Raw genomic sequence first — 26,465 nt, forward strand, 5'->3', positions numbered from 1 at the left:
TTTAATATTTAAATATTCGAGGAATAAGTTATTATTTTCCTTGTAACACCATGACAGACATTTAAAAAAAGTTACCTTCCTAATTGCCAATTTGGCGCAAGATGGTACATCGCATAGCCAACTTCCGTGTGATTTATGCCAATCCATGTATATACATTTTTTATTATATTATTATTACAGTAACGAAATTACATATCTACGAAGCAATTACAAAAAAGGAGTAGCACTACTTTGTAGTAGAACATTTATTCCTACGTAAAAATAATTAAAGAATGTCTCTGCATCGGGTTTCTTTAAAATCTATATATATTATTATTTTGTAAATATCCGATAAAAAATATTTAACAATTACCGTTTTACATGTACAACACCTAATATAGTTCAACTGTCAATGTCACCATATCACCAGACACCAATATGTCGAATAAAATGGCGTCTAGCGAATAGCAAGTGACGCTATGTTTGTGATGATTTAAAAGTGAAATTTAACAAAATATTACTTACTTATAAGGGTACAATTTAAAACAGTATAAATATAGAAAGTTTATTTTCAGGTAATTTAAATTAATTTCTGTGTATATTAATAACTTAGTAAGTAGTTTAAATAAAATCAAAACGCGTCTTGAATCAACATTTATTAATTTTAATATAAATCTATCGTAATAAAACGCCGTGACGAAATGTTCCTAATAACTGTTTGACTTTGATATTTGTGTAAAAAACTTAATCATGTATATAGAAATGGGCAAAAACATTAACTTAATGTTGTCCATATATTCTTAATTTTCCATGAATTTAAAGATGCATTCGTAACATATAATATGTTCAGATTATATATCTCGTATTTATTACTTTAGTAAAAGTGCTCTATAATATTTGTAAGACACTTGCTTGAAATAAATTGTATTTTCTAGTTAATAATAAAGTAGGGTTTAAAGAGTATTGTAATACAATTGCAATTATCAATCAATAGCATATGATATTATAAATATATTGTGACCATAGAAAAAATACAGACTTAATACTACATATTAAAGTAAAGCACATCAAATTCAATAGCATAACCTATAAATTTCTACCCATCTACAACTTTACTTTATAGTCGTAAGATATAAACATTCAATACCATCACTGTTACCACACTATTTCACATACATTTTTGTTACCATGTCTAAATGTATATCATTTTGTTATAAAAAAAAAACAACATAATATTTAATAATCGGTCTTAGAAAATGTTTGAGTAAAGTGTTAGCTTAATTACAATAGACAGCCACACAGAAGGTATTATAATGCATAAGTATGTGAGCAGCCATAATCTGTCCTCTGATTACCATTATCCTATGGGATGGCAATTAAACACATGAAAGGAAGCTTTTGAAACAGAATTGGCTTCACCTCTTTCCCACGACACAGACGAAAACACTCAAACTTCCTAACTCCAGGCACACTACTTCCCGATGCAAACCCAATAAATAGAATCTCAAGACTTGCTCACTTCCTCTTAATTAGATCAATGATACAGTAAAAGTGCTTTGAATTAAATGACACTCGCAATACTGTTTCAGATATCCACGTGTTATGGCTACACCGAACAGCTATAAACAAAACACATCAATGTCGATGCCAAGCCCTCAAAATAATCCGCGTTCGTATTCCTCCATTTTACTTGAATATAATTAATCATTAGTAAATTATATCATTAAAAATTGTTCTAGACATAGATTCATTAGAATAAGGCAATAGTGCTGCCTTTTTTGCATCTAGTAATTGTTATGAGTTATGATTAATGTTTAGAATGTTAGATACTAACATACTTAACATGCAAAGTACGAAACCTGATGTGCAAGCTTGGTTGAAGTACTTAGTAATGCTGGTATCTAACCGCTCTGTCCGTCGGACAAGCATGACGCATTCTCTCTGCTTTTATTTCAAACAAAATTGCATCTGCAACAATACTTTATTTTCTCTTTTATTCTTTATGCATTAGACTTACATTCTTATGTTGGATTTGTTTCATGTTTTGTTATGTCGAAACAGACTACATGATTGCGGGGCCCCCAATGAGTTTCGGTATGATGAAAGGTAAACACAAAGTGATTTATTTTTTCTAATTTTCAAAATTTCACACATTCGTTTAGGTTCTGGGGTATCTAATAATTGATAAGATTTCATCTCGCAATCACATCTGTTTATTTCTTAGAGCTTACTAAACTCGCTAGTGCCGCTCAGACTAATTTTATTTTTTTAGTATTATTTGCCCGTTCCGTTCCCGTCCCGTCCTTTACGCTTTTTGTTTTTTCTTTCATTGTATTGCCGCGCTGCTTGGCTTGAAGGCGGTATGAATGCACCGCCGCCTAACCAATACCAGTACCACCCTCAATACCAGGGCGGGCCAGGCATGGGCCCGCCGGGGGGGTACGGGTGGCAACATCAGGCGCGTTTCGGTGCAGAGAGCGCGCGGCGCGCCGGCGGCTCCACGCAGAGCGCGCAGGCCGCCAAGGACGATAAGACGAGCCCCTTCGTATCCACGATACACTCGCATCCTGGATTCCAACCGCAGAAGATTGGAAAGGGCACCGGTGGTGTAAGTTCGATTTGCTATCTATTTAAGTCTTTAAAACATTACGTTGAATTTATTTTACAATTTAGCCTTGTTTTTTAAAACATTTTTACATGCACTTATTAACAGATGTATAGAAGTAAAATAAGTTACATTTTTTGTTGTATATCTATTTCACAAATTAAAAAAATATTATCCATTGAATCTTAAAATCAATTGTAAGCATTGTTTTGTTATTATGTCACAGGGTGCGGGTCTTCCAAAGCCACCGAAGCCTCCAGAGAAGCCTCTTATGCCATACATGCGTTATTCCCGTCGAGTATGGGACAGTGTAAAAGCGGCCAACCCAGATCTGAAGCTATGGGAGATTGGACGAATTATTGGAGGCATGTGGAGAGATCTACCTCAGACGGAAAAGTACGCTTTTGTTGACGAATATGAAGCTGAGAAGGTATGACTATATTTCGATTTGAAGATGAAAGTGACAAATAGAAGTTTTAATAATGCTACTATTGTAATTATTTTACCAAATATTTGTTATTTTTATGTTAAATATTTCGTATATACTGAGAACGTCATGATTGTTCTCATAAACATAATTTGCTACCATTTAATATTAAATAATAGTAAAACTTTTGGGTGTAGGCGCAGTACACAGAAATGTTAAAAGCGTACCAATCCTCGCCTGCGTATATACAGTGGCTGGCTCACAAAAACAGAGGTACAAATTAATATAGACCCTGTTGCCACAATACAGGGATCAAATTTGTGTAACACTCCATGTCACTGGCTTGATTTAACGTGGGCATAGGTCTTGATCTGTTTATTCTTTCGTATCGGCGAGTATTTATAAGCAGTAATTCGTATATTTTATTAATTATATAAAAAGTAACAAAAAATATTATTTTTACTTGCCATTCCGTTTAAGATGGTGTTAGTTATCTTGTAAAATATACTAACTCAGAAAAAAATATACTAAAGTAATTTAACTTATTGGAATTTAACATTTATTATTTAAAGATACATTTTAATAATTTTACTGGCAACACTATTCGCCAGATATATACTCAAATAGCCAGCTTATTTCGTGCACCTAAACCATAACATCTTATGTTAATATTATAGAGGTGGCACAATACTACAGTTATGGTCCTTACATAATATATTAATGTCCTGTTATGATATGTGTACAGGTTTAATAAATAAATAAATAGTTGTTTTAAAGTAAACTATACAAATGTTAGTCAAAGAGTTACAGTTTAAAAAACTCGCCGATAGAAATTATAACATCAGTGTTACTAGTGGTGGGTTTAAAGTACAAATTATTACGTTTGCGTTGACATAATCACATATTTGCATATGCGCGCATGACATGAAGCGCAGTTTAGTAGTTATATACTTTGCGACTTCGGCTGCTGGTGGCACTAGACTCGTTATTTTTTTGCGGCAGTCTCTTTTATGTATAGTATTTTTTATTCACTAACAGATGCATATTGATAGTTAATTTCATAATCATAATAAAATGTTAATATCATAATACTATTGGAATAAGGGATTAATAAGCTTCGGAAAAGACATTATTTACACCACGTCTAATGAATTATATATATAGACTTCTCAAATGCGTTTTTAACGTGCGCCGACTGTCGCTAGGTGACACTAATGAAGCAAAAACAAATACTAGCGAAAACGTAAATGGTCCAATTTGAATGTGCATGGAGTATCGAATTAAATCGCGAATACGCATGTGTAAATATTATATACCGTGAAACGTGCAGCGCCCCTGGCGGGCAATTATTGACGTACTTTTTCTTTTTTTGTAAACGCAAATGTGATGCTTTGTACTTAAAACTTAACACGTGTTCACTAGATGTCTTCCTGGTTTTAATCAATGTTGATAATTTTCATTCACGAAACATTTAGGCACATGTCAGTAAAAGCTATGAGATATTTTTTTAATTCACAGTAATATCTGCACAATATGGTTTAAAAAATGTTTGTCAAATATATCATTAAATCGGAATATATTTATCATTATAATGTAGTTTATACCATCATGAGTGTTTCATTAGACATCATTAACTTATTTATCTAAATAATTGAAATAAAAAAAATATTATCGTTTATTTTTAATTTTTTTGGGAGGTAGTTTTTTTTCAATGACAACAAATTGAGTGAGAAAATACCACAATGTCTGAACGCTACCGCTGTAGATTTTATATCTTGCGAGTTTTAGAATAATTACATAAGCTATAAAATATGTTATTAAAACGAAGATATTATAGAATGAAACGCTATATACCTAGTAGTTTTTTTTATTTCACATTTTTTTACAAATAAAATTGGAATGTTCAATACATACATAATCACTATAAATTGTGACTAACACACAAATTGCTAATTTCTCCTCCACATGCACCATCACCTCACATATATTATGCACACGGGATCACATGTACGCTATAGTCGGAGTACGAAAAGAGTCTGAAGACGTACCACAATTCGCCAGCGTACCTGGCGTACATAGCCGCGAAGAACAAGGCTGTCGGTAAGGGTATGGAACTATTTGCATGTATTTTTTTAATAGTTTAAGTTTAATTCATACATTAATATTTTTTTTGACATTGCAACACTGAATAAGGAGGTTAAATATTACAGTTTCTTCATACTGTACACCTACAACACTGCCCGTATTGTTGGTTTGTGAACTTACATTTTTATTAATTGGATAATATATATTCTATAATAAAATTAAAAATATTAACATAGCAAAGACGAAAGGTTATAAATATCCACAAGGATAACATTGATTAGTATTAAGTAGTAGTGATCAGTATTAAGTAATGTCAGCCTCAAAACTAAAAATAAATCATATTTTAAATAAATATTAAGAAGATAAAATTTAGATAGCAATAATGGTAAATCTTTCAATCAAACAGTTGGTAATTTGGAAGAAGAAAGTTCGAGCAAGAAGGGGGGATCCCAGAAGGAACAACAACAACAAGATCGAAGAATTGATATTCAACCAGCAGAAGATGAAGAAGGTGAATTTTGAAATATTAAATTATAGCTTTATAATATATATTAAAATAAGAAATAAAAAACTAAATAATTAACTTTACTTTTCTTCAGATCAAGACGAAGGCTTGTCAGTAAAGCACGTGGCATATGCCCGCTATCTCCGCAATCATCGCCTCATTAATGAGATATTCTCGGACACCGTCGTTCCCGATGTTCGCTCAGTGGTTACCACCGCTCGGATGCAGGTACTTACTAATAATACGGCACAGTATGTGGTATACCTCATAATGAAATTAATTGTCTTCACTCCAAACTCTACTTAGTTTTAGGGCTATTTGCAAGGCCGTCTGGGTAGATACCACCCATATTCTACCGCCGAAAGCAATACTTAGCATTGTTTTGTTTCGGATTAAATTTTATTTATTTATTTATTGGAAAAGTTACACCATCAACATATCACTAAGCACTTAAAATTAATATCTGTTGGGTAACATACAAAATGATACGTCATTAAAGGTGTAAACAACATTACAGGGTAGTATCCAAGTACAACTACAGGCACAAGGATAATAACATCGTAGTTCCCGTTCCTTGCAATTTGTTTATTGCTCTGCTATATTTTGCAAAATAATTCGTTCTTAATTTATATATTTTTTCATAGTTCCAATAACAATTGCACTGACATCATATATATTTATTTTAGATATTAAAAAAACAAGTGCAATCCTTGACAATGCATCAGAAGAAGCTCGAAGACGAGCTGCAACAGATCGAGGAGAAGTTCGAGGCCAAGAAGCGCAAGTTCATCGAGAGCAGCGAAGCGTTCCAGGAGGAATTGAAAAAGGTATGCCGTGAATGTCGCACATATCTTGGCAAAAATGTTATACGGCCGATAGAATTATAAAAAAAATAACCTGTTGATGTACCCGATCCACTAATCGACCGGAACGTCGCAGCACTGCAAGCCGGCGGTGGACGAGGACACGTTCGGGCGCATGGTGGAGCGCGCGCTGGAGCAGCTGCGCCGCGGGGCCGCGCCGCCGCACGCGCGCGACCGCCCGCACGAGGTAGCGCCGAGTGGCCACGCTCTACACTACGCTCACTGTACTTTGACATGGCCGCGATGCAGTTACATTAATTAGTGGTGGCAGCATCCCCGAGCCGATATGGCCCAGTGCATTAGCCGAATATTGCGCGTTCAAACCCGGGCAGGCACCACTGAATGTTCATGTGATTAATTTGTGTTTATAATTCATGTCGTACTCGGCGGTGATGGAAAACGTATGGAAACCTGCATGTGTCTGATTTCAACTAAATTCTGCCACATGTGTATCTATCAATCCGTAACGTGGTGGAATATGCTCCAAACCTTCTCCTCAAAAGGGAGAGGAGGCCTTAGTCCAGCAGTGGGAAATTTATAGGCTATCAGCCTATAATATAAAAATATGAAAATGAATAGAATCTCCAAATAAACAGAATGAGCCAAGTTTAACCATATAAGTTAGCCCAACTTGTAATGACCTTGACCTTCGTTAACTCTAAGAGATATATAGGTATTTACGTTTACCTTATTTTAAATGTCACATAGAGATTAACCTTTTCAATCTAAATGAGTTATTGTGCTGTATTCTCTAGCCAAAACTATTAAAAACACCGGGACTGATGGCTCTTGTGTGTTTTATGTACAAAAACCACATGTTAGTTAAATATCTCTTTCATCGCCAACAAAAACTACTTCCAATATACTCATGTTAATATATTTAACTTGTTTGTCAATCGATTTTAACGATACATTCAATGAATGTCAGCCCATGGATCAGAACGCGATAAAAGCTGAGTCTGGACCGAACGCACCGACACAAGTGGATAAGGTTTCGACGACGGAAGTGAAACCGGACGCCAATGTCACTACGGAACTAAATATACCGGAGGGCGAAGCGAAAGAGGCTGCACCCGAGAACAACGCTACGCAGGAAACCGAAGGTACGATCACTAATTCCTTTTTTTTAATCATTCAACTTTGCCCTGTCTTTAACTAACGCGCTTTTATTAGGTTATCCGTATGTATGTACTATACATATATGTATCGGGACGGAATATGGAATCTTTCAACGTGATTACCATTAGAATACCATTTTCAAGCATATAAACTTGAAAATTAGCATCTGCCCAGGATACTAAGTCTCCCAATTCTCCTAGCCAGGATAACAAAGTTAAAAAAAAGGGTTATAGCACTCCTAGGTAATTGATATTCTTTGGCGTGTGTTTTTAACATCTGTCCTAATGATAACTCAATCAAACAAATTCTTCGCCTTTTTAGTATTAATCATAATAATAATAATATCTGTTTCAAATGCTGTTAAGATTGCTCCCTCAACAGTTTCAATTAATTATGATCATATTTTTTTAACAAATCCGTTAAAGATATTACCGAAATTCTGTATGTTCAGAATAGTCTGGGTATTGGGCGTTGCTTAAATTTTTTCATCGACTGATAATATTACGTGTATTTCTCAGTAAACTTTATAGTTGGCGAACTTCGATCCTAAAATTACTTAATCTGTATTTAAAGGTGAACGCAAAGAAGACAAACCAGTTGAAATGAAAGTAGAGAACAGGGAAGTTCCAGGGCCAGCAGCTTTGCCACCACAGTCACAAATAACTTCACCAACACCCCCTGGTAACAACATAATAAGATATCTTACATGATATGTATTTATGAAGTCCAATATTTATTTTTTCACAGTTGTAGAGCCATTGTTTGCCTAAGTTTATATAAAATTTAATTATCAATAGATATAATATGAGTATAATTCTATAGTCAGTTGATGATTATTGTTTCAGTAACCATGATGATGCCTCCTAACCCTAATGCTCCAGCTCACCCAACACCTCCTCATGGAGGACCACCACCCCCACCAGGTAAACAAACCATAAAAATATTTTTTTAATGAAACACATTCTTCTTCACCTACCATTTCTCAACATGTGGCATGTTATTATTCTACTTCAAACATAATGATAGATAACTGTTTTTTTTTTTTATGTAAGGATTCTTAAAACGAATAAAGGTGCCGGGGTAAAAATACAGAGTACAAAATAAACTAAATTTGCACTGCCATTTTGTTGCTTTCAAAAGTACTAACACCATATTCATTCATTTCTGGAGTACATCCCATTTTAAAACCGTCAAATAGCATTTAATATTTCGGTATGAGAGAAAATTTGCTCTTTATTGTAAGCTTTCATGATGATAAATGATTGTTATCTTGTTAAAGGCGATCCACATAAGTTACCCCCGGACTTTTCGGATATTTTCTTACTAAAATTAATATAATTATTATTGAATGGTTATAATAAAGTATTACTAAACGCGCATACGAAACTTAGTAGTTCAATTGAAATATTATAAATTTAAAATTTTATTATCTTAGGCGGTTATGGCGCGGCAGGATATGGTGGCCGCTACTACCCGGGATACGCGGGCGGCTTCCCCGCCTACCCGCACTACTACCCGCCCGACCACTACCCGCCGCACCACGCGCCTCATCCCCACCATGAACTTAAGCGTGAGTGTTCATAATGTCCTAGAAAAACGATGATCGTATTTATTCCATTGAACGCAAAATTTTAAGAAACACGTGTCATAGTCAACTGAATAACTTGACTGGCAGTTACTGTGATATATTAACTACGAAGTCTCATTAGTATAACCTTTTTTAGTACTTGGTGTACTTATAATTTCGCGATAAAATAGTTTCGCTCAGCTTTTCGATTCTAATCCAGATTCATTCTTTCGAATATAACTTGGTACTAATTCCTCGTAATAATGTTACCTGGTAATAATAACCTCATTAATCATATTCGTCACCAATTTCATATAGCGTTACTAATAGCTAACAATTTGGAAACTCTTGGAACATTATTTATTTTTAATTTAAAGCAAAACAAGCACGATTTTCATTTCTAAAGACTCATAACCACAAATAACTTATCATTATCACGTGTTCTATATTTATATTATATGAAACTATAATATACATTATAGTTGTATGTTTAGAAGGTGAGATAAAACTATACTTACTTATGCAATATATTCTTGTGTATTGAAATAAAAATCCCTTTTAACACTAACATAGAGAATGGAATTTTAAGTTGACATTCGTAATTCAAATCATTTCTAATTGTTCCGATTAATATTTAAAAGTGTATTTTTATAACTCATCCAGATTATTCAATTATTACACAAATACTTTCTTAGGACTGTATAAATGTATCCCACTGAAAACACACTAGTCTTTGTTCACATTAATATACATTTTAGATGTAAATAAATGTAATTTAAGAAATTACATTTCAATTACTCTACAATTACTCTACTTACAGCCGAGGAGCCACCGGCTAAGAAAGAGGCCGAATGATTGTCACCGAAACGCGTCGTGAAACGGCGCAGAAAATCTTCATCTAAGGAGACGCAGTAGAGTACATCGAAGATTTTCAGTGATTTTAAATCGGACAACTTATGAATATATCTCAAACACTTGTGAAATATCGTTAACGAGATATTTATGATTAGTGAGGAAGAGTGAAAACGGAAATTTCATCTGAATATTTTTAACTAAACAAGGACTACAGGAAGAATATTCTTCGGAACTTCATTCTTCCATTTTTGGCAGGAAATTGTTAAGTGATTGTTGTTGATATTAAAACATTTAATGTGAATTACAAATTTAAAATCAATTTTCTAAAATTGTGATTATATAAGGAAAGGTTCTCAATAAAATAGAAGTAAGGTGTTTATGACTGTGTACTTTAGTTAGTGCGTACATTATTTAAGAAATATATTCAATAAATCTTAGTGATACAATAATCTGATAAAACATTTATAGCAACATCATTCCTCTATACTGCAAAACATTTAACTAAAAATTAATAATTAGCAGAAGATATTCTTACACACATCTTAATTTAATATCAATGATTTTGCAGATACAGTGTGAATATAACAATTGTTTAAAAATAGGATAAAATTATATTGATAATACTTTATTTACATTTAGTATGCTTAGAACCTAGGTATATATTAATTACGTAATAATAAATTAGTTACTTAAAGTATAACTTAGATGTCAAAAGCGTGTAAAAACTACAAATTGCAAATGTGTTTATCTGTTCTCCTCCATCTGAATTCTGTTGCTGTTTCGCCCAAATTGCGCAATTATTGGGCGACCATCCAAAATTGTTCCGTTTACTTCTTCCAAAGCCTGTATAGCTAAGTCCTCACCTGTGGAATAAAATTTGTATGAAAATGATTTGTTTTATTTTATCTGAAATTCAATTTATACAAAAACACATGAAACAATAAATTACTTTGAAAGGTGACAAAGGCTTGCCCCCTCATCCGTCCTGTCATCAGCCGTAAATCTACTGGCCCTCCATTCTCCAAGTGAAACTGGTTGAAGAGCAACATCAACTGTTCTTGTGGTACAGATGGTGAAATGTTTTTTAGGAACAGCACCTTAAATAATATAGTCAAATAAGAGAATTAATTTAATCAATCCAGTTTTTATTTTGATGTAATATAGTAATTTTCGTCTAGTAATTGTAAGTTACAAATATTTTTTATGTAATTTATGTTTTTTTCTATAAATTTTTTTTAGGTGATGAGTTAAACAATGACATATGTCTACTATTTTTGAATATCACACAAATGATATCAGAAAGAGATCCAAACACTCACAAAACAATATTTATATTCTTTAATTATGTGTAAGAAAGTCAATTTGTTTAAAAACGAGACACAAAAGCTTTACAATATTGATTTACAACAATTCAGCAAAAATACCAATACAAGTAATCAATCAACTTATAAATTGTCAAATGTAATTTGTGCAATTTTAAAGCCAATTAAATAGGTGAGGAATGAGGCTTATAAGGAAAGAAACCAATTATATCCGATAAGATTCTGATTCGATTAAACATTTTAAAAAACATTAAACTTACTTTAGATGGTATTCCTGGCTCATAGTCCTTGAACCTCTCAATCTTTTTAATATCATCCAAGCACATCTTTGTCCCTTCTAGAAGTTGTTCTTCAGCTGCATTAATCGGTACCACAATGTCGACAGCTCGGTACTCTTCTGCTTCCTCATGCTGTACTGGCTCCAACCTTACTATTTTATTCTCCTTCACAGTGTACATGGTCTGTTGTTTAGGTCCTATTATATCTTGGTGTGACTTTGGACGTTGAATTTTCCCAGGCATATCTTTTACATCCCAAAAGCTTCCCGGCTTAACTTTCGATGGACCTGCAATTGGATCCTTGGAATGTATTCCGGGATCTTTTTGCTGCAAAAGTAATTTTTCTTTCTTCCTTTCAAGACGTCTCAATATTTTACGTCGCTTAGTTATTGGTAAAAGATTATCATTCTTTAAATGCCCAAATAATTCTTCTTCAATTTCTTTTAATTCATTCATAGGATGTCCTTCTGGATAGAATTTCATTGGGTGTTTATGTATTCTGTTAATGATATCTTCAGCTGCAGCATTGGAAGTAGTGGGAGCATCCTTGTTTTCTTGACTACTAAAAATTATTATTATATTATAGATTTCTGATCTATCAACTCTTATCATTCTACGATTATTTTATGAATATTAACTAAGTACAGACTTAACTTTGTGCTTTTATTGCTCATATTATAATGTCTTGTAATTGCTACTTTACTTACCTCCCTGAAGCATTTTGAAAATCATTAATTTTATTGTAAAGTCCTTCTAATTTTGACTTCAAAACATTTGATTCAATCTTTTTCCGTTGATCTAAGAGGCCCGCCTCGTTTTCCTGGTACAACTTTATCTCGTCATTGGTTAAACCAATCTTTTTCAGGCATTCCAAATGCTGAATATCTTTTTCGACTTTTCTGAATTCTTCAGCTGTTGATATCCCATATTTCGTAAAAGGCAACACTTCGGACGTCTTTTGAAATTCTTTTGGCATTTCAGAACTAAAACAGTAGAAGAAAACTATAAAATATATTCAAAAATTCTAATTGAAAATGATAATAAATATTGCCGTAAAGTATCATACCACATTTCAAGAGAATTAATGTGACGTCAGAAGTAAATAACACTATTTATTTTGATACATTTAGTTAGATTAACTTTAAGCTATATATTTTTAAGCAAATATCCCATTATTACGCTTAAATTGAATTGCTCTTTGCTAATTCAATTTTAATAATTCACAAACAAAATCATCTGTCAAATCCGCTTCAGGCTATAGACAAAGTAACACTATATTTTTATTAAATAGAATAAATGTTCCATCTATGGTAATTTATTGACTACTGTAATATAGTTATGCAAAAAATATTTTTATTTGATTCCAATTCACCAACATTATAGCATATACTATTTATTATACTCGTGCTTCGTCCTCGAGATTATTAATGTGTGAGTATTATTGAACAAAATGTAGTAACGCATAGGTGGCACCGCTTCATCACTATAGTTTAGAAAAAAACAAATTCCCACTACCAAAGTGGCAACACTAAAACAAAAAAATAAATAAAGTATGTTCCTACCCCCCTCAAGTCAGCCCACCTGCGCTGAGCTTTTAGTAGGCAGCCTCATTCGCATTTTACTGCTCAACCACTTCGCTTATTCGCACACAAATTAGGCAAAAATCATGCCGAAACATGTAAGTGATAATAGTATAGAATTTATAGCAAAAAAATTGCGAAAACTAGAAAAGAAAGTGAAACGTTCATGTCGTAAAAAACATAATAATGTTTAAATTAAGTTCGTCATCATCGTCGTCGTGTCCATCTGCAAGTCCATCTTCTTGTTCATCGAGAATATCCTCGCCAAACCCAGACTGTAAGTATTTTAACTATTTTATTATAATCGGTTTGAATGTATTAGAATTGTCTACGCAACGCCCAAATTTGTAAATATGCATCAGAATAGTCTGTGGGACTAGCTCATCGCATTTATATTGTAACGGCCTTAAGCTCATAAGTTTATAAATATGCACCAGAGTAGTCTGCGGGACTAGCTCATCGCATTTGTATTGTAACGGCCGTAAGCACATCAGTTTATAAATATGCACCAAAGTAGTCTGCGGGACTAGCTCATCGCATTTGTATTGTAACGGCCATAAACGCTAAATTTCTTAATATGCATCAGAGTAGTCTGAGGGACTAATTCGTCATATTTAAATTGCAATGGCGATAAACGCCAAGCTTGTAATTATGCATCAGAGTAGTCTGCGGGACTAATTCGTCGCATTTAAATTGCAATGGCGATAAACGCCGAGCTTGTAATTATGCATCAGAGTAGTCTGAGGGATTATCTTGCCACATGTGAATCGTATCTAAGCTTAATCTCAAGTTGCGTCAGTGTTCTGTGGGAACATTTCGCTGCAATTCTACACCTACCCTCCACATAATAATATAAATGTTTAGATGATTTTTTACTCTAAATATAACAATATAATATAATGTTTTTACGACATTAGAGTAACCACCGTCGTCTCCTTACAGGCTAGGAGACAATTGCAAATATTGACATAGAACAGCATATGGCCCAAAATAGCGAAATTCCGCTCATTGAGATATACGACAATTCAGAAAATGACACAAGCCCTCCATGTTTGCATGAAGAACCAAGCGGCGTCGTTAACACCGAAATACTGGACGTATTGGGAGCGGATCCGTCCGTGACAATTGAATATGGCCCAGACATTAACAAGGACGTAGCATCCAGATTCACACACGTCGCTTGCTACGTCTGGGTTAAGCAGAGAGACTCTTAAAGATCTTCTTAAGTATCTAGTACCTGAAAATTGTAAAAATATAGCGGCACCACAGCTAAATGCTGAAATTAAGGCGGCTCTAACGGATCGGGTGGTCAAAAGAGACAGAGCCATTGAATCAAGACAAAAACAAATGGCGGCTGCCATTTCATCCTTGGGCAAAATAATTTCGGATCAATTGAGTGCCAAAGATATAAACAACGCCTTGATAAAGTACCTTATGGACGTTGGTAGAATATTCTGCGACATCCAACATACCGAATCGGAGGCAAGGCGTAACTTTGCACTTTGTAAACAATGGTCCCTAGTAACACGTGATCAGTCTATCTTATCATGGATAAACGGTAACCAAATAAAGTTTAATCAACCAGTCCATCAAATCAGTGCCAAAGCCAAACACATTCACAGATTCTGTAAGAACCCACTTGGTTGATACCTTACGTAACCTTTTATCTATTGGAGCAATATCTCAGTGTGAACCTTGTTCTGATCAGTTCGTATCACGTGTATTCTTGGTACCGAAACCGAATGGCAAAATTAGATTTATAATTTTTTTTTTAATTTATAATTGAAATGAATTAGTTAGAAAATACCAAAACATTAAAACGGTGCAAAATAAGACAATTCGCAAAGCTCATAGGCTTGTTAATTTCTGCCTGTCCTGCCATAGAATACGGATGGTTATATACCAAACAACTGGAGCGCATTAAGTTTCTTAATTTACGAGGCAACGATGATTACAATAAATACATGGTAATACCACTGACATTGTTGCCCGATATAAACTGGTGGCTTAATGTCATCAATGATTCTGTACATAGAATTAGGAATGAAAACTATGTGTTAGAGATATTCTCTGACGCCTCAACGTCTGGGTGGGGTGCGGTTTGTTATAAGCAAAAAGCCAGTGGTCGCTGCTCCAAAAGCGAGTTACTATTGAATATTAATGAACTAGAACTTTTAGCTGCTTATTTCGCTCCAAAAATATTTGCAAAAAAAAAATTGTAACTGTCAAATTTTAATGCGTATTGACAACACTACTGCTGTGAGTTATATAAATCGCATGGGTGGTGTTCAATATCCCCACCTGAACATAATCGAAAAAAGATATATGGCAGTGGTGTGAAGCTCGCAAAATATTTATCGTAGCGTCATATATAAGATTCTGATCTTGCTTGCAATGTAGTTGCTGATAGGGAATCCAGACGAGTACACCCTGATGTTGAATGGGAATTATCTGCCACAGGCTTTCAAAAAGTAATAGATAACTTTCAAGTACCCAAAATTGATTTATTTGGCAGTCGTCTTAATAAGAAATGTAATATTTATGCTTCTTGGCACAGAGATCCTGAAGCCTTTGCATTTGACGCTTTCACGTTAGACTAGTCCAAATACCTATTTTATGCTATTCCACCAGTAGCAGTTATTCTTAAAACACTAAGGAAAATAATATCAGATAAAGCTAAAGGAATTGTAGTGGTACCTGATTGGCCTACTCAACCTTGGTACCCTCTATTTACGCGACTTCTCTCTTCGGATGTAATAAAACTAAGAACTGATGTTATCATTCCTAATTCTAGCAACCAGAACATTCAAGCGCACACTACCCTGGCGGTCGGAATATTATCCGGACGGCGCTGCTACAGCGATGCGTCCCAGAATCCGCCTTAGACATCGTTTTCGTCTCCTTGTCGGAAAACACTGTAAAGCAGTCTGCCTTAAACGTTGGTATAATTTTTTGTTTTAAAAACTCAATTAACATGTATGAGCCATCAATTCCGATTGTGATAGAATTCCTTACAAATATATTTAACGATGGCGGTCAATATGGGACAATTAATAGCCATAGAGCTGCGCTTTCCTTAATTGTTGGTAATATATCCAATGATGATAGACTTGTAAGATTTTATAAGGGCGTATATAAGCTAAGATCACCGCTACCACGGTATAGTGCTACATGGGATGCAAGCCTGGTTATAAATCATCTAGCTTCCTTGTTTCCTAATGAAAGCTTAACACTTGAACAACTTTAAAAAAAAAATGTATTACTCTGCTTGCTCTTGTAACCGCTCACAGGGTGCAAGCGCTATCCAAAATTAAAACCGATCAAGTCATTACCTTAAAAGATCAAATAATTATTAAGATCACGGAACTAATTAAAACATCCAAAGTAGGCGGAAAGCATCCGATTCTATATTTACCTTTCTTTGGCGAGCGACCAGAGATATGTCCGGCAAAGACCCTTATGGCATATGTAAATAAAACTAAAGACCTGAGGCAATCGACACAGCTTTTTATTAGAGTTCGTAAGCCCCACATGCGTTTCAACTCAAACCCTTAGTCGCTGGATTAAGTCGACTTTAAAAGTTAGTGGAATTGACGTGTCTGTATTTTCTTCTCATAGCACAAGGCATGCTTCGACATCTATTACCCATAAATCTAGATTTTATTAGGCAAACTGCTGGATAGAGCGACAATTCCACTACCTTTGCCCGATTTTATAATAGACCTATTATTCAAAATGAAGATAACATGGCACTAGCACGAACATTGTGTTCTCTTTGATTAAGTATGCTAGGTATATGAATCCAAAATTACAATGTTGTTTTTGTTTTGTGATTTTCTTAAATTTGTGTATTTTTTTTTCTTGAGGAGAAATAAATATTAATGATCGATGACAATATCGTTATTATTTAAGATATTCCCTCTACTTTCTCTCAACATCTACATTTTGTTCAATAATACTCGCACGTAACTAATCTCGAGGACGAAGCACGAGTATAATTAATGATTAAACGAACTTGCCTGTAAGTGAAGTTCTATCATAATTATACGAAGTGCTTTTGGGTAGGAACATACTTTATTTATTTTATTGTTTTAGTGTTGCCACTTTGGTAGTGGCAATTTGTTTTTTTCTAAACTATAGTCATGAAGTGGTGTCACCTATGCGTTACTACATTTTGATCCTTAATACTCACACGTTACTAATCTCTTCGGACGAAGCACTTCGTATAATTATGATAGAACTTCACTTACAGGTAAGTTCGTTTAATCATTAATATTTTTACACAAAATTGCTTTCAATGTTTAGTTTATAAGACTTCTAATGGTTACTTAGTCTAAATGCTTGCTGTATTTTATAAATGTATATCTCTTTTTAAATTAATATGTATTTAAATAAAAAATTAACGATGACTTAGAGAAATTTGTCACACAGTGATAATCTTTATTAAAACTAAAAAAAAATTAAGGATTTTGCATAGTGGTTTTCAGGCCTCAGCACAAGGAATATTTCGCTTTTATTACAGTTTCTAATAATGCTAGAGTGAATTGGAATCTAAATCAGCATCTCGATGGCATCAGAATCAAAATTAGACGATAGATATTACAATTTTAAATTGCTACGACATTTTTTATATAATAAACAATATACAACTTTAAGTCTAAGTGCTTGGTGAAAACGTATGAAGTCACTGTAAAATATATGTTTCAGCCTTCAGGAGGTACTTAAATTGTTAAACAATAACGCATTTGGGAATCCAGCTGGTAGATTGGTGGCTGTAAGAGACTATTTGATTCGAAATGACTTGCTTAATTTATAGTATATAATAGTTAGAAAAATGTATTATAATTCTTATCTCTAATCATTGGTTATGTTTAATTAATATTTTTAATACATATTGTGCAACGTGACAGAGCATGGTGAGACAACCTGTAAATGGTAAAACATTTGCCAAGATAATTTTGATATGTAATTTTATTATTTTAATGTGATATTGTATCTACTGTTAAATAAAATAAAATAGAAAATGCTAATCTGTGGTTCACCGTTTATGATCATGTGTGTTTATTGTCATTCTCATTTGTCAAAATTAAAAACATAAAAGTTAAAACATCGGAAATCAAACAAATCACAAAGGAGAAACAGAAAATATACATGTTTGATTCACGCCAAAGAGAATATAAAAAGAGTCATAAAATATTAATATTTTCTCTGGTGTAAGATTGTCTTTACAAAAGTTGTTTATGTTATTTTATATTTATTAAAATGAATTCCTGGCGTCATGAAAGTTATAACATTGAGATGAATCAAATGGTATCTCCGTTAGTACCTCCAATGTGTTTATTGCCTCATAATATGAATATGCCTCCAATGAACCCGTCACCGAATGCACATGTGACTCTCATAGGTCCTGAAGATATGAACATCGAGGCCGAAGATTTGCCTAATGATCCAAATAATCAGGATCAAGATGTTCAAACAAGTCAACTGGACGATGTATCTAGTACACAGAATCAAAAAAGACGGTCTCGGGAACGTTCTACTTATAATAGTCGTCGTGATAAAGATAGAAGTGCTTCTGGTAACACAACTTCAAACTTACGGCCTCATAAACGTTGTTTAATGGGTGTTTAAATTATTAGTAATTCTCTTTCTGTTAACAATGGGGATTTGATATTCGGAAGGAGAAAATTCAGAATTGATTAACTAATAACTCCTCCACAGCATTTATAATCCATGCTATTCATTTAATAATTTATGCTTACTAGACCAAGTTAGTTATGTGCTTTTACATTTCTTACAGATCGGAGGCGGCGTTCACGATCACGGGATCGTCGTGACAGATATTCCAGAAATGATAGGAATAGACAGAGAAATGATGAGAGAGACAGACGCACTAAATGGGAAAATGCTGATAATGGTGTGGGACAAGGGGTTCTGCTTGGAAATAACGTGGGAAATATGAGTATGGGGATTATGCCAGGTATCTTTCTTTCTATATTGATTAATTTTTATTTATTTTGAACACTTTAGTCTCTTTCCATACAGCAGACACAATAATAAAACAATATCCATGAATACAAGTGCCTCATGGGACAGGGAAATAGTTAAAATTTTATTTATCTCCCATTCAAAAATGCATGCATAAATTAATTAGATTTTAGACCAAATTATTTTTAACTATTTTTTCCTTATTACTTTTGTTGAGAGTAATGTTTTCAAATTGACAAACAGAAGCAAATTATTTTATATATGTCACAAAGTATGTGAAGCAAATACACAATACCTTATTACTATGATGTCTACTGACAATTTCTATGGTGTCAATTTGCTTCCATATTAAATTCAGTGGTCATTGTATTTTATTATGAATATAAGATAAAAAAAAATTCAGTTAAACTTTTACTTCATGACTTTTGTTTTTATTAACAAGTAATTTTATAATCTCTAGGTATGAATATGATGCAGTATCCTAATATGCTGAATAATATGATGGGACAGCAAACAATAGATGGGTCTCAAGTGCAAATGGTCCCAAACATGAACATGATGGGCAACATAATGCCTCATATGATGGACCAGAATATGATGATGATGAATCAGCAGATGATACCTGCGATGATGGCTAATCAACAAATGTTTATTAGCAATGGTGTTCTTTTACCACCTATACCCGGTGTTTCCTTACGACAAAGACGAGATAAGCCTAAAGGGTGTCGTACAATTTTTGTGGGAGGGCTCCCATCAAATGTCACGCATGAAATGTTGAATGAAATTTTCCAAAGGTTTGGTATCGTACAAGATATAAAGTCGCCTAAAACAGGAGTCTATTATATTCGGTTTGAACGACAAGAAAGTGTGGAGCCGTCATTCTTTCTTTCTGGCTTTAGATTTAAATATCACAACCAAACTGAAAATGAAGCCACCACAATAGTTATTGATTATACAATAGTAAGCATATATGTACATAAATAACATTTAATTATTTTATGTAGCTAGATATAACATATATATATCATCACGTATTTAACTTTACTCTGAAATAGTAAAGATTAAAACTCAAGTATTATTATTTAATGTCATTTTTATAATTTAGATTTTATGTTTGATAATTATAATATCTTTATAGAACTGTGACGATCAGAATGAATTTGAAAAACATCAACGAAAAAGAGAGCCAACTCCTCCTCGTGTTGAACCTTTTACAGCAACTGCTTTGTCAAATATAACAGAGAAGATTAAAAGTGAGTCAGAATTTGCAACTGCTGCACATGTGAGTATTTATATTTATTATTTAATTAAATTAATCGCATATGTATATAACACATCCGAGATAAACTAAACTACAATATAATTATTCTATGTTTCATCACCTTTATCTTGGTGTATAATAAAAACTTGAATTGCAATTTTGGTTTAAAAGGTAGTGAGCCAGTTTAATTAAACATTGATGGTGTGGAATCGTAACTAATAAATACAAAAGTACTCAACCAATTATTCGGATCCCATCCTGTTTTTTTAATTCTTATTCTTGTTTTAAGAGCCGAGTCACTTGGGTGACTATGTTGCTCTGGTTGGTTATCCCATCCAATTCTGACCCAAAATATGAGCCCCCGTTCTTTAGACACAAACGAAGAAGAAAATAGTAGTTTCTTGCCATTAAAAATGGTCTCTTTTTCAATTTAAATAGTTTTGGCCAAATTAATAAAACACGTTAATCTTTATCATTCTAGACGTTAGCAGTTTGGTTGGAACGTGGTGAGTGTAACAAGAAGTATGCGAATTCATTCTACTCGCTAATTCAAGCCAGCAACAATCAAATTCGACGATTATTTAATGAGAAAATGCAACTTGATGACGAGTTCCTGAGCATGAAGAATACTATCAAAGACAAGTTTTCACATGTTGTGATGCAATGTGAGTAATAATTAAAATATTTAGCGGTTATATAACTCTAGGTTTTCGGCGAACCGGTTCGCCAATGTGGCAGCAACGGTACGGCGGCTTTGACCTACGCCACCATATTTCACATCATCAGGATCGGAAGAAATGTGATGCTGAATGTGTTCTGGGAAGCAATTTTTTTTTATAGGTTACCAGAGTAAAACTCCGGGGCCAATAAAATTTACGTCCAATTTCGGAAATGATTTGAATACGTAGTTTGGTTCGCGTTATATTACTTTGCAATCATCTGTGTAAACAAATGGAGGTTGCCTGTCTGTTTTTTTATTTTATTCAATAACTCTATTTTATTATGCAATATTAAAATATTTCTGTATAATTCCTTTATAATTCTCCTTAAGTACTACTTCTACAATGAACTCGAATTATCCACGTTAACTGTTAATTCTAAAAGGCAAGTGCGATGAACTTTGTGCAAGTTATGACTACTGCGCAGACAATTGTTACATAACACAAGAACGGCAAAGAAATATGATGCTAACTTTAATGTAGGGGGCTAATAAAATATTTCTAAAATGGTATATTTCTGCCATCTACGACCTTGAAATTAATTTGCACCTGAGTAACACCGTCTAGTAATCGTACAAACGTATGAAAAAAGGTAATGTTGAATATATGATTGAACAGAAAAACTACGACCGCTCGGTTTTTTTATTTCACTTCTCAACCTGTTGTTTATACTTCAAAAATCATCGGAAGAAGACACGAGAGATGCGTTATTTCAACTCGGTTCCATTCATCGATATAAAAATGTAACACGTTGGTCGTATGAATAAATAAAGTGAGTATACATTACTTTTATAGATAGCATTTCACAGCTTCAGTGTCCAGCGCATCAAGCAAGTAACAGCCTCCTTCAATTGGTTTATTTATGAAACTATGTATTCGAAGGTGATTTTTAATAGATCTACACGATGCTATTTCTACTCTACTGACCAAATAAATGTCAAAAAATGTAAATGAATTGTCAGAACCGAATTATTATCAATCTGTCCAGTACAATCGATATAACATATAACTGGTCAATTTCTCACATATTTTAAACTTTTTACATTCTAACAGTATTTAAAACGGGATATTTACCATGTTTTTTATTTTTATTTGGTGGAGCTCGATATTTCGACATTATCTACGAATGTCTTGTTCACGAGAGTTGAGTCTCGTAGTAATAAAAATAACCATGTTAATTTAAAATCTTTTTACATTCTATTTGTACTACTTAACTCTCACGTGGTAAATTAAAATAAATATATTATTTGGGTACAGAGCCCAAGAAACTATTTTCATGCAATTCTTCATTCTCAATCACTTCAGCTTTGACCTTTCATAATGCCGTCAGTACTAACATGTAACGATAAAAAAAAAAATCAATCAACTGTTAACACTATAGTTTTCCTCATAACAGTCGAGCAGGTAGCCAAAATATTGTCGGCGGCAAAACATCAACGCGTGTCGGACCATTTCACGAAACAGCAGCGTCGGAACATCGAGATGTGGCTCAAAATGACCGAGGTACAGTTATTTGTGGTTGAAGAGTTGTCGAGCATGTCCATATACAATTTGCTCATGTTTGATTGTGATCAAAGTTCTTGTCTTGTAATTTAAATGCCTAATCTCTGCTTTAGAGTTAAGAGCAGTTTAAATTTAAGGATTAAAGATGCTGCTTTAGGTCAAAGTTATCTTTAAATCTTGAAAATAAAGAATGTCTATGAGGCAAACAAAATGCTCTATAGTATTTGCCAACGACATAGAGGATAAAAGCTAAATAAGATATATTTGGCGTTGAAGTGACCAGATATCATTGGTTAAGAACTTGAATAATCAATGATATTCATTATGGATCTGCGCAAAAAATGTCACTTTAAATATTGCTACATAGCAAAGTTGTTAAATAGTAGTTTACGTAGTTTTGTAGTGCACAATCTAAGATAACTGTAATGCGTTTATGTTGAATATATTTTTTTTAATTTCATCGAATAATTCAAAATTGCAAGGAGTGCTTATATTTATTTTTTAAAACAAAAATTTACTACCCTTTGTGGGTTAGAGAACTCCGTTTTGAAATTTCGTAATATCAGTCTTAGAGATATGAGCTAATTATATATGAGCTAATTATATATGAGCTAATTATATATGAGCTTCATGTAGTCTGCCATATGAGATAATAATTTTAAAATTTTGGTCGACAGCTCCCTAACCATTTTGATGAATCCATATTGACCGTGCTGTGATTATATAATTCCCATATAAAAAAACACGTTCAATTGATATTCAAAGTGAAACTGTTGCAATATATCTCCAACTTTCACTATTCACAAATTAGAGAATAATATTTGTAACCTGAACTATGTTACAAATATTTTTCTGTTGTTTGGTCACAGCTCGGTTGATCTCTTTATATTTCCTTTGTTTATCGATACTCTATTCTTTCATAAAATCAATTATGCCACGTATGTCAAAATGAAGGTAAGTTAGTTAAAGTGAAATACGCGTAATTTACGTTGGCTAGTCCGAACCTCTCAGAGAAATTCGCGCGTGTAAATTATCGATATTATTAACCGCACATTATGTGTATTCGCATACCATAAACAACGGCAGCGGTTAGATGATTAGATGAAGTGTGGACGTCGGTGACATCAGTTTTCAAACAATCAAAAAAGTTAATGTTGAATCAAGCATGGCCGACGGAGATCGCCGCACTGCTTACCTACTTACCTTACTTACACATGTATAAACTGTATCGGCGAAGCCACTCGTGACTAGTATCTGACTGGCCAACTTAGATTGCGTATATTGTTAATAATCGGCAAGGCCATCTAGATGACTGTTCTAAATGGCTATCATTATTTATAATAGTTAGCTAGGCTTGAGTATCGCTTAGAGCTGATCTTCAGTGGGAGAATCAACAGAATATCAAATATGCTAAACACAAAATTCTGAATTGGTAAGAATGAATATGGCAAGTGGATTACCTAATTTTTATGCTCTCCACAACAAAAAAATAGTACATAGTACTTATTTAATGAAGACGTTTACATTATTGATTAAGGTGTAAAGGATAAATTGACAGCAATCCACTTGGTACATCCATTTATCAAAGGAGTTCCTGTATGGTACCTTTGAACTAAAATAGTATACCGTATAAGCAAAAAGAAATAAACTACTGCGACTTCGATGATCCTGGGTATCGTGTAAGTATAATGAAACTATGAAGAACAGTTTTTTGTACGCGATCTCGAATGCATCTGAGACACCAATTTATCTCGTGGATGATAAGGTAATTGATATACAAATCTGAAACATGCTCTGTATCTTGCAATAAAAACGATAGCAACATATTTATTATCTGTGTCGCCGAACTTTATCGTCGTGAAATCTTCGAGCGAAGGACATCAGGCAGAGCCACATATTCTCCAAGTTGTCATCAAATTCAGCAGGGGGTGAAGTGACTTCGAGTTTTTTTTTCAACATTCGAGGACATGGATAATAAAATATGTAATTTGTACATTTTGACAGATTATGAATAAATTTTACTTTATTTTTAAACCATGTTAAAAAAAAACTTTTATTAATTAGGTTCCTAAAAAAATATGGTTTGTTACCATTAAAAAAAAATAAACTTAATAAATTTTGTGCATAACTTATTTTCTTGTTTAATTAATAATGATAAATAAATGATTTACAGGAGGTAGAAAATATAAAAGAAGAATTTAATGCAATCTTTGAAGATGAAGAAATGGAGAAATTAGGCAAGAATGTAGTGGCTTTGGAGCGATATGAAGAGTTAAAGGTATTATTTATTATGTATGTATTAAATTATCAGTGACTTGGTTCATTTGTTTGCAATGGAAATCTCTGTATAGAATAGACAATTATTTTAATTTGTTATACTTTGACGCCTTTTGGGATATCTATTATTTAATAGCTCTCAAATTAATTATAACATCGAAGTGTCAAAATATAGTAAAATAATAGTTTAAATATTTTGTTCTAATTAACAAATTTGACGATTTAATTTTAGAGAGAAAACGAAAACTTAACATACGAATTAAAAGGTTACAAAAATGAAGCACATCTTGCAAAAGACGAAGCTGAGAGAAAATTTGAGAAGTTCAAGGCCCATTTTATCGCTCAACAAGCCTTACAGAACAAACAGGTAATACTGTGTAACAATAATCCTACTATCCTAATAATATTATAAATGCGGTTTGGATGGATGGATGCCTGTTAATCAATCGCGCTAAATTAGCTGAACGGATCTGGATGAAATTTGGAACAAAGATATACCTACTATTGATTAAACACATAGGTTACATGTTTACATTTTCCGGAATAGTTTTATTCCGGTAGGATATGTATTTGTTTTACAGAGCAAGAGATCGACATGAGTTTTTGCATAGTGATTATTTAGGGGTCAAGAATAGGGTACTTGTTATCTCGAAAAAATGCACGGTTCCTATGAGATAGCATAAAAAGGAAAGATTTGTTTATTTCTACTCGATAAAGTCTTATACTACTGATCCAATTTAAATTATTAATTTACCATCAGAAGTAGTAGTTTCAGCTAGTATTAATATAATTTGTCATATCTAATGTATGAGTAAAAAAAGTATTTTGACCATGAAATAAACAAACAAATTAATAATTAAAATTTAAGGTTTACCCGCCGTTACCATCTCATCATAAGGTGGAGCCAACATTAACAACATCCGTGAAGCCGTTACCACCACCTCCAACGCCGGATGACGACAAAGTTGTCGTTACTGGTCCATCAGTACCACCGTCTGAGGCTAAACTCATAAGCATATTGACGGCTTTTTTAATGGTCCATCCTTTAGGAGCATCATTAGATTATCTTGTTTCTTATGTGAGGTCTATGACACCAAATGTAACACAAGCTACTGTGCTGGCAACATTACAAAAATACGTAGATATTTTTCATTGTAAAACTACTGGTGTTGGTGCTTGTATTGAACATAGATGGTCTTTTATAACATTTGAAACAATTAAAAAAGAAATAATATAAATATTTATTTTAATTGCATAGTTCTAAAGATTAAGGTAATTATTTATAATAAATAATTAAGACAAAATTTATTATTTTCATTTTTACCCTAAACTTTACAGTACCCTTATGTTTAGTTTGTAAATCGCGCACAAGAGCCTTAAAGGACGCGAACGGAAAGCTTGGATCCCATATGTTCTTTGCGGCACCTAAACTAAATAATAATAAACTTTTACATACAAATGTGGACCGAATAAACAGCTGTAAAGTTACATCAACTTCTTAAATGCCCCAGAACCCTGGGTTGACTTAGTCC

General features: G+C 33.4%; 3 protein-coding genes across 9 annotated transcripts; 2 read left to right on the forward strand and 1 right to left on the reverse strand.

Moving 5' to 3' along the window:
- Positions 1-405: 405 nt before the first annotated feature.
- On the forward strand, positions 406-10,893 carry LOC113396610 (SWI/SNF-related matrix-associated actin-dependent regulator of chromatin subfamily E member 1). 6 transcript variants are annotated; one of them, XM_026634611.2, is made up of 15 exons: positions 406-554; positions 1,569-1,648; positions 2,041-2,085; positions 2,337-2,587; positions 2,811-3,014; positions 3,209-3,284; positions 5,503-5,607; positions 5,696-5,829; positions 6,288-6,428; positions 6,541-6,651; positions 7,393-7,567; positions 8,157-8,264; positions 8,429-8,506; positions 9,019-9,153; positions 9,971-10,893. In XM_026634611.2, the coding sequence occupies exons 2-15, from the start codon at positions 1,582-1,584 to the stop codon at positions 10,003-10,005; spliced, it is 1,665 nt and encodes a 554-aa protein (XP_026490396.1). In that variant the 5' UTR covers positions 406-554; positions 1,569-1,581; the 3' UTR covers positions 10,006-10,893. The 6 variants fall into 6 exon arrangements, with proteins under 6 accessions (XP_026490396.1, XP_026490393.1, XP_026490395.1 ...); XM_026634608.2 differs by lacking the exon at positions 3,209-3,284 and adding an exon at positions 5,030-5,117; XM_026634610.2 differs by lacking the exon at positions 3,209-3,284 and adding an exon at positions 5,030-5,111.
- LOC113396611 (RNA-binding protein 41-like) lies at positions 10,374-12,865 on the reverse strand. Of its 2 annotated transcripts, none has more exons than XM_026634616.2 (5): positions 12,672-12,865; positions 12,313-12,588; positions 11,588-12,164; positions 10,955-11,102; positions 10,374-10,868 (listed from the first exon to the last, which is right to left on the reverse strand). In XM_026634616.2, exons 1-5 carry the CDS (start codon positions 12,674-12,676, stop codon positions 10,750-10,752), a joined length of 1,125 nt encoding a protein of 374 aa, XP_026490401.1. In that variant the 5' UTR covers positions 12,677-12,865; the 3' UTR covers positions 10,374-10,749. The 2 variants fall into 2 exon arrangements, with proteins under 2 accessions (XP_026490401.1, XP_026490400.1); XM_026634615.2 differs by having other exon boundaries at positions 11,588-12,167.
- A 5,441-nt stretch (positions 12,866-18,306) lies between these two features.
- LOC113396609 (ecto-NOX disulfide-thiol exchanger 2-like) lies at positions 18,307-26,199 on the forward strand. The gene is made up of 9 exons (XM_026634607.2): positions 18,307-18,763; positions 18,986-19,165; positions 19,634-20,133; positions 20,312-20,455; positions 20,916-21,099; positions 22,550-22,656; positions 24,830-24,934; positions 25,166-25,300; positions 25,802-26,199. The coding sequence occupies exons 1-9, from the start codon at positions 18,448-18,450 to the stop codon at positions 26,168-26,170; spliced, it is 2,040 nt and encodes a 679-aa protein (XP_026490392.2). The 5' UTR covers positions 18,307-18,447; the 3' UTR covers positions 26,171-26,199.
- The last annotated feature ends 266 nt before the right edge of the window (positions 26,200-26,465 follow it).

The sequence above is a fragment of the Vanessa tameamea genome, chromosome 22 (genome assembly GCF_037043105.1).
Source record: "Vanessa tameamea isolate UH-Manoa-2023 chromosome 22, ilVanTame1 primary haplotype, whole genome shotgun sequence".
NCBI classification, from domain to species: domain Eukaryota; kingdom Metazoa; phylum Arthropoda; class Insecta; order Lepidoptera; family Nymphalidae; genus Vanessa; species Vanessa tameamea.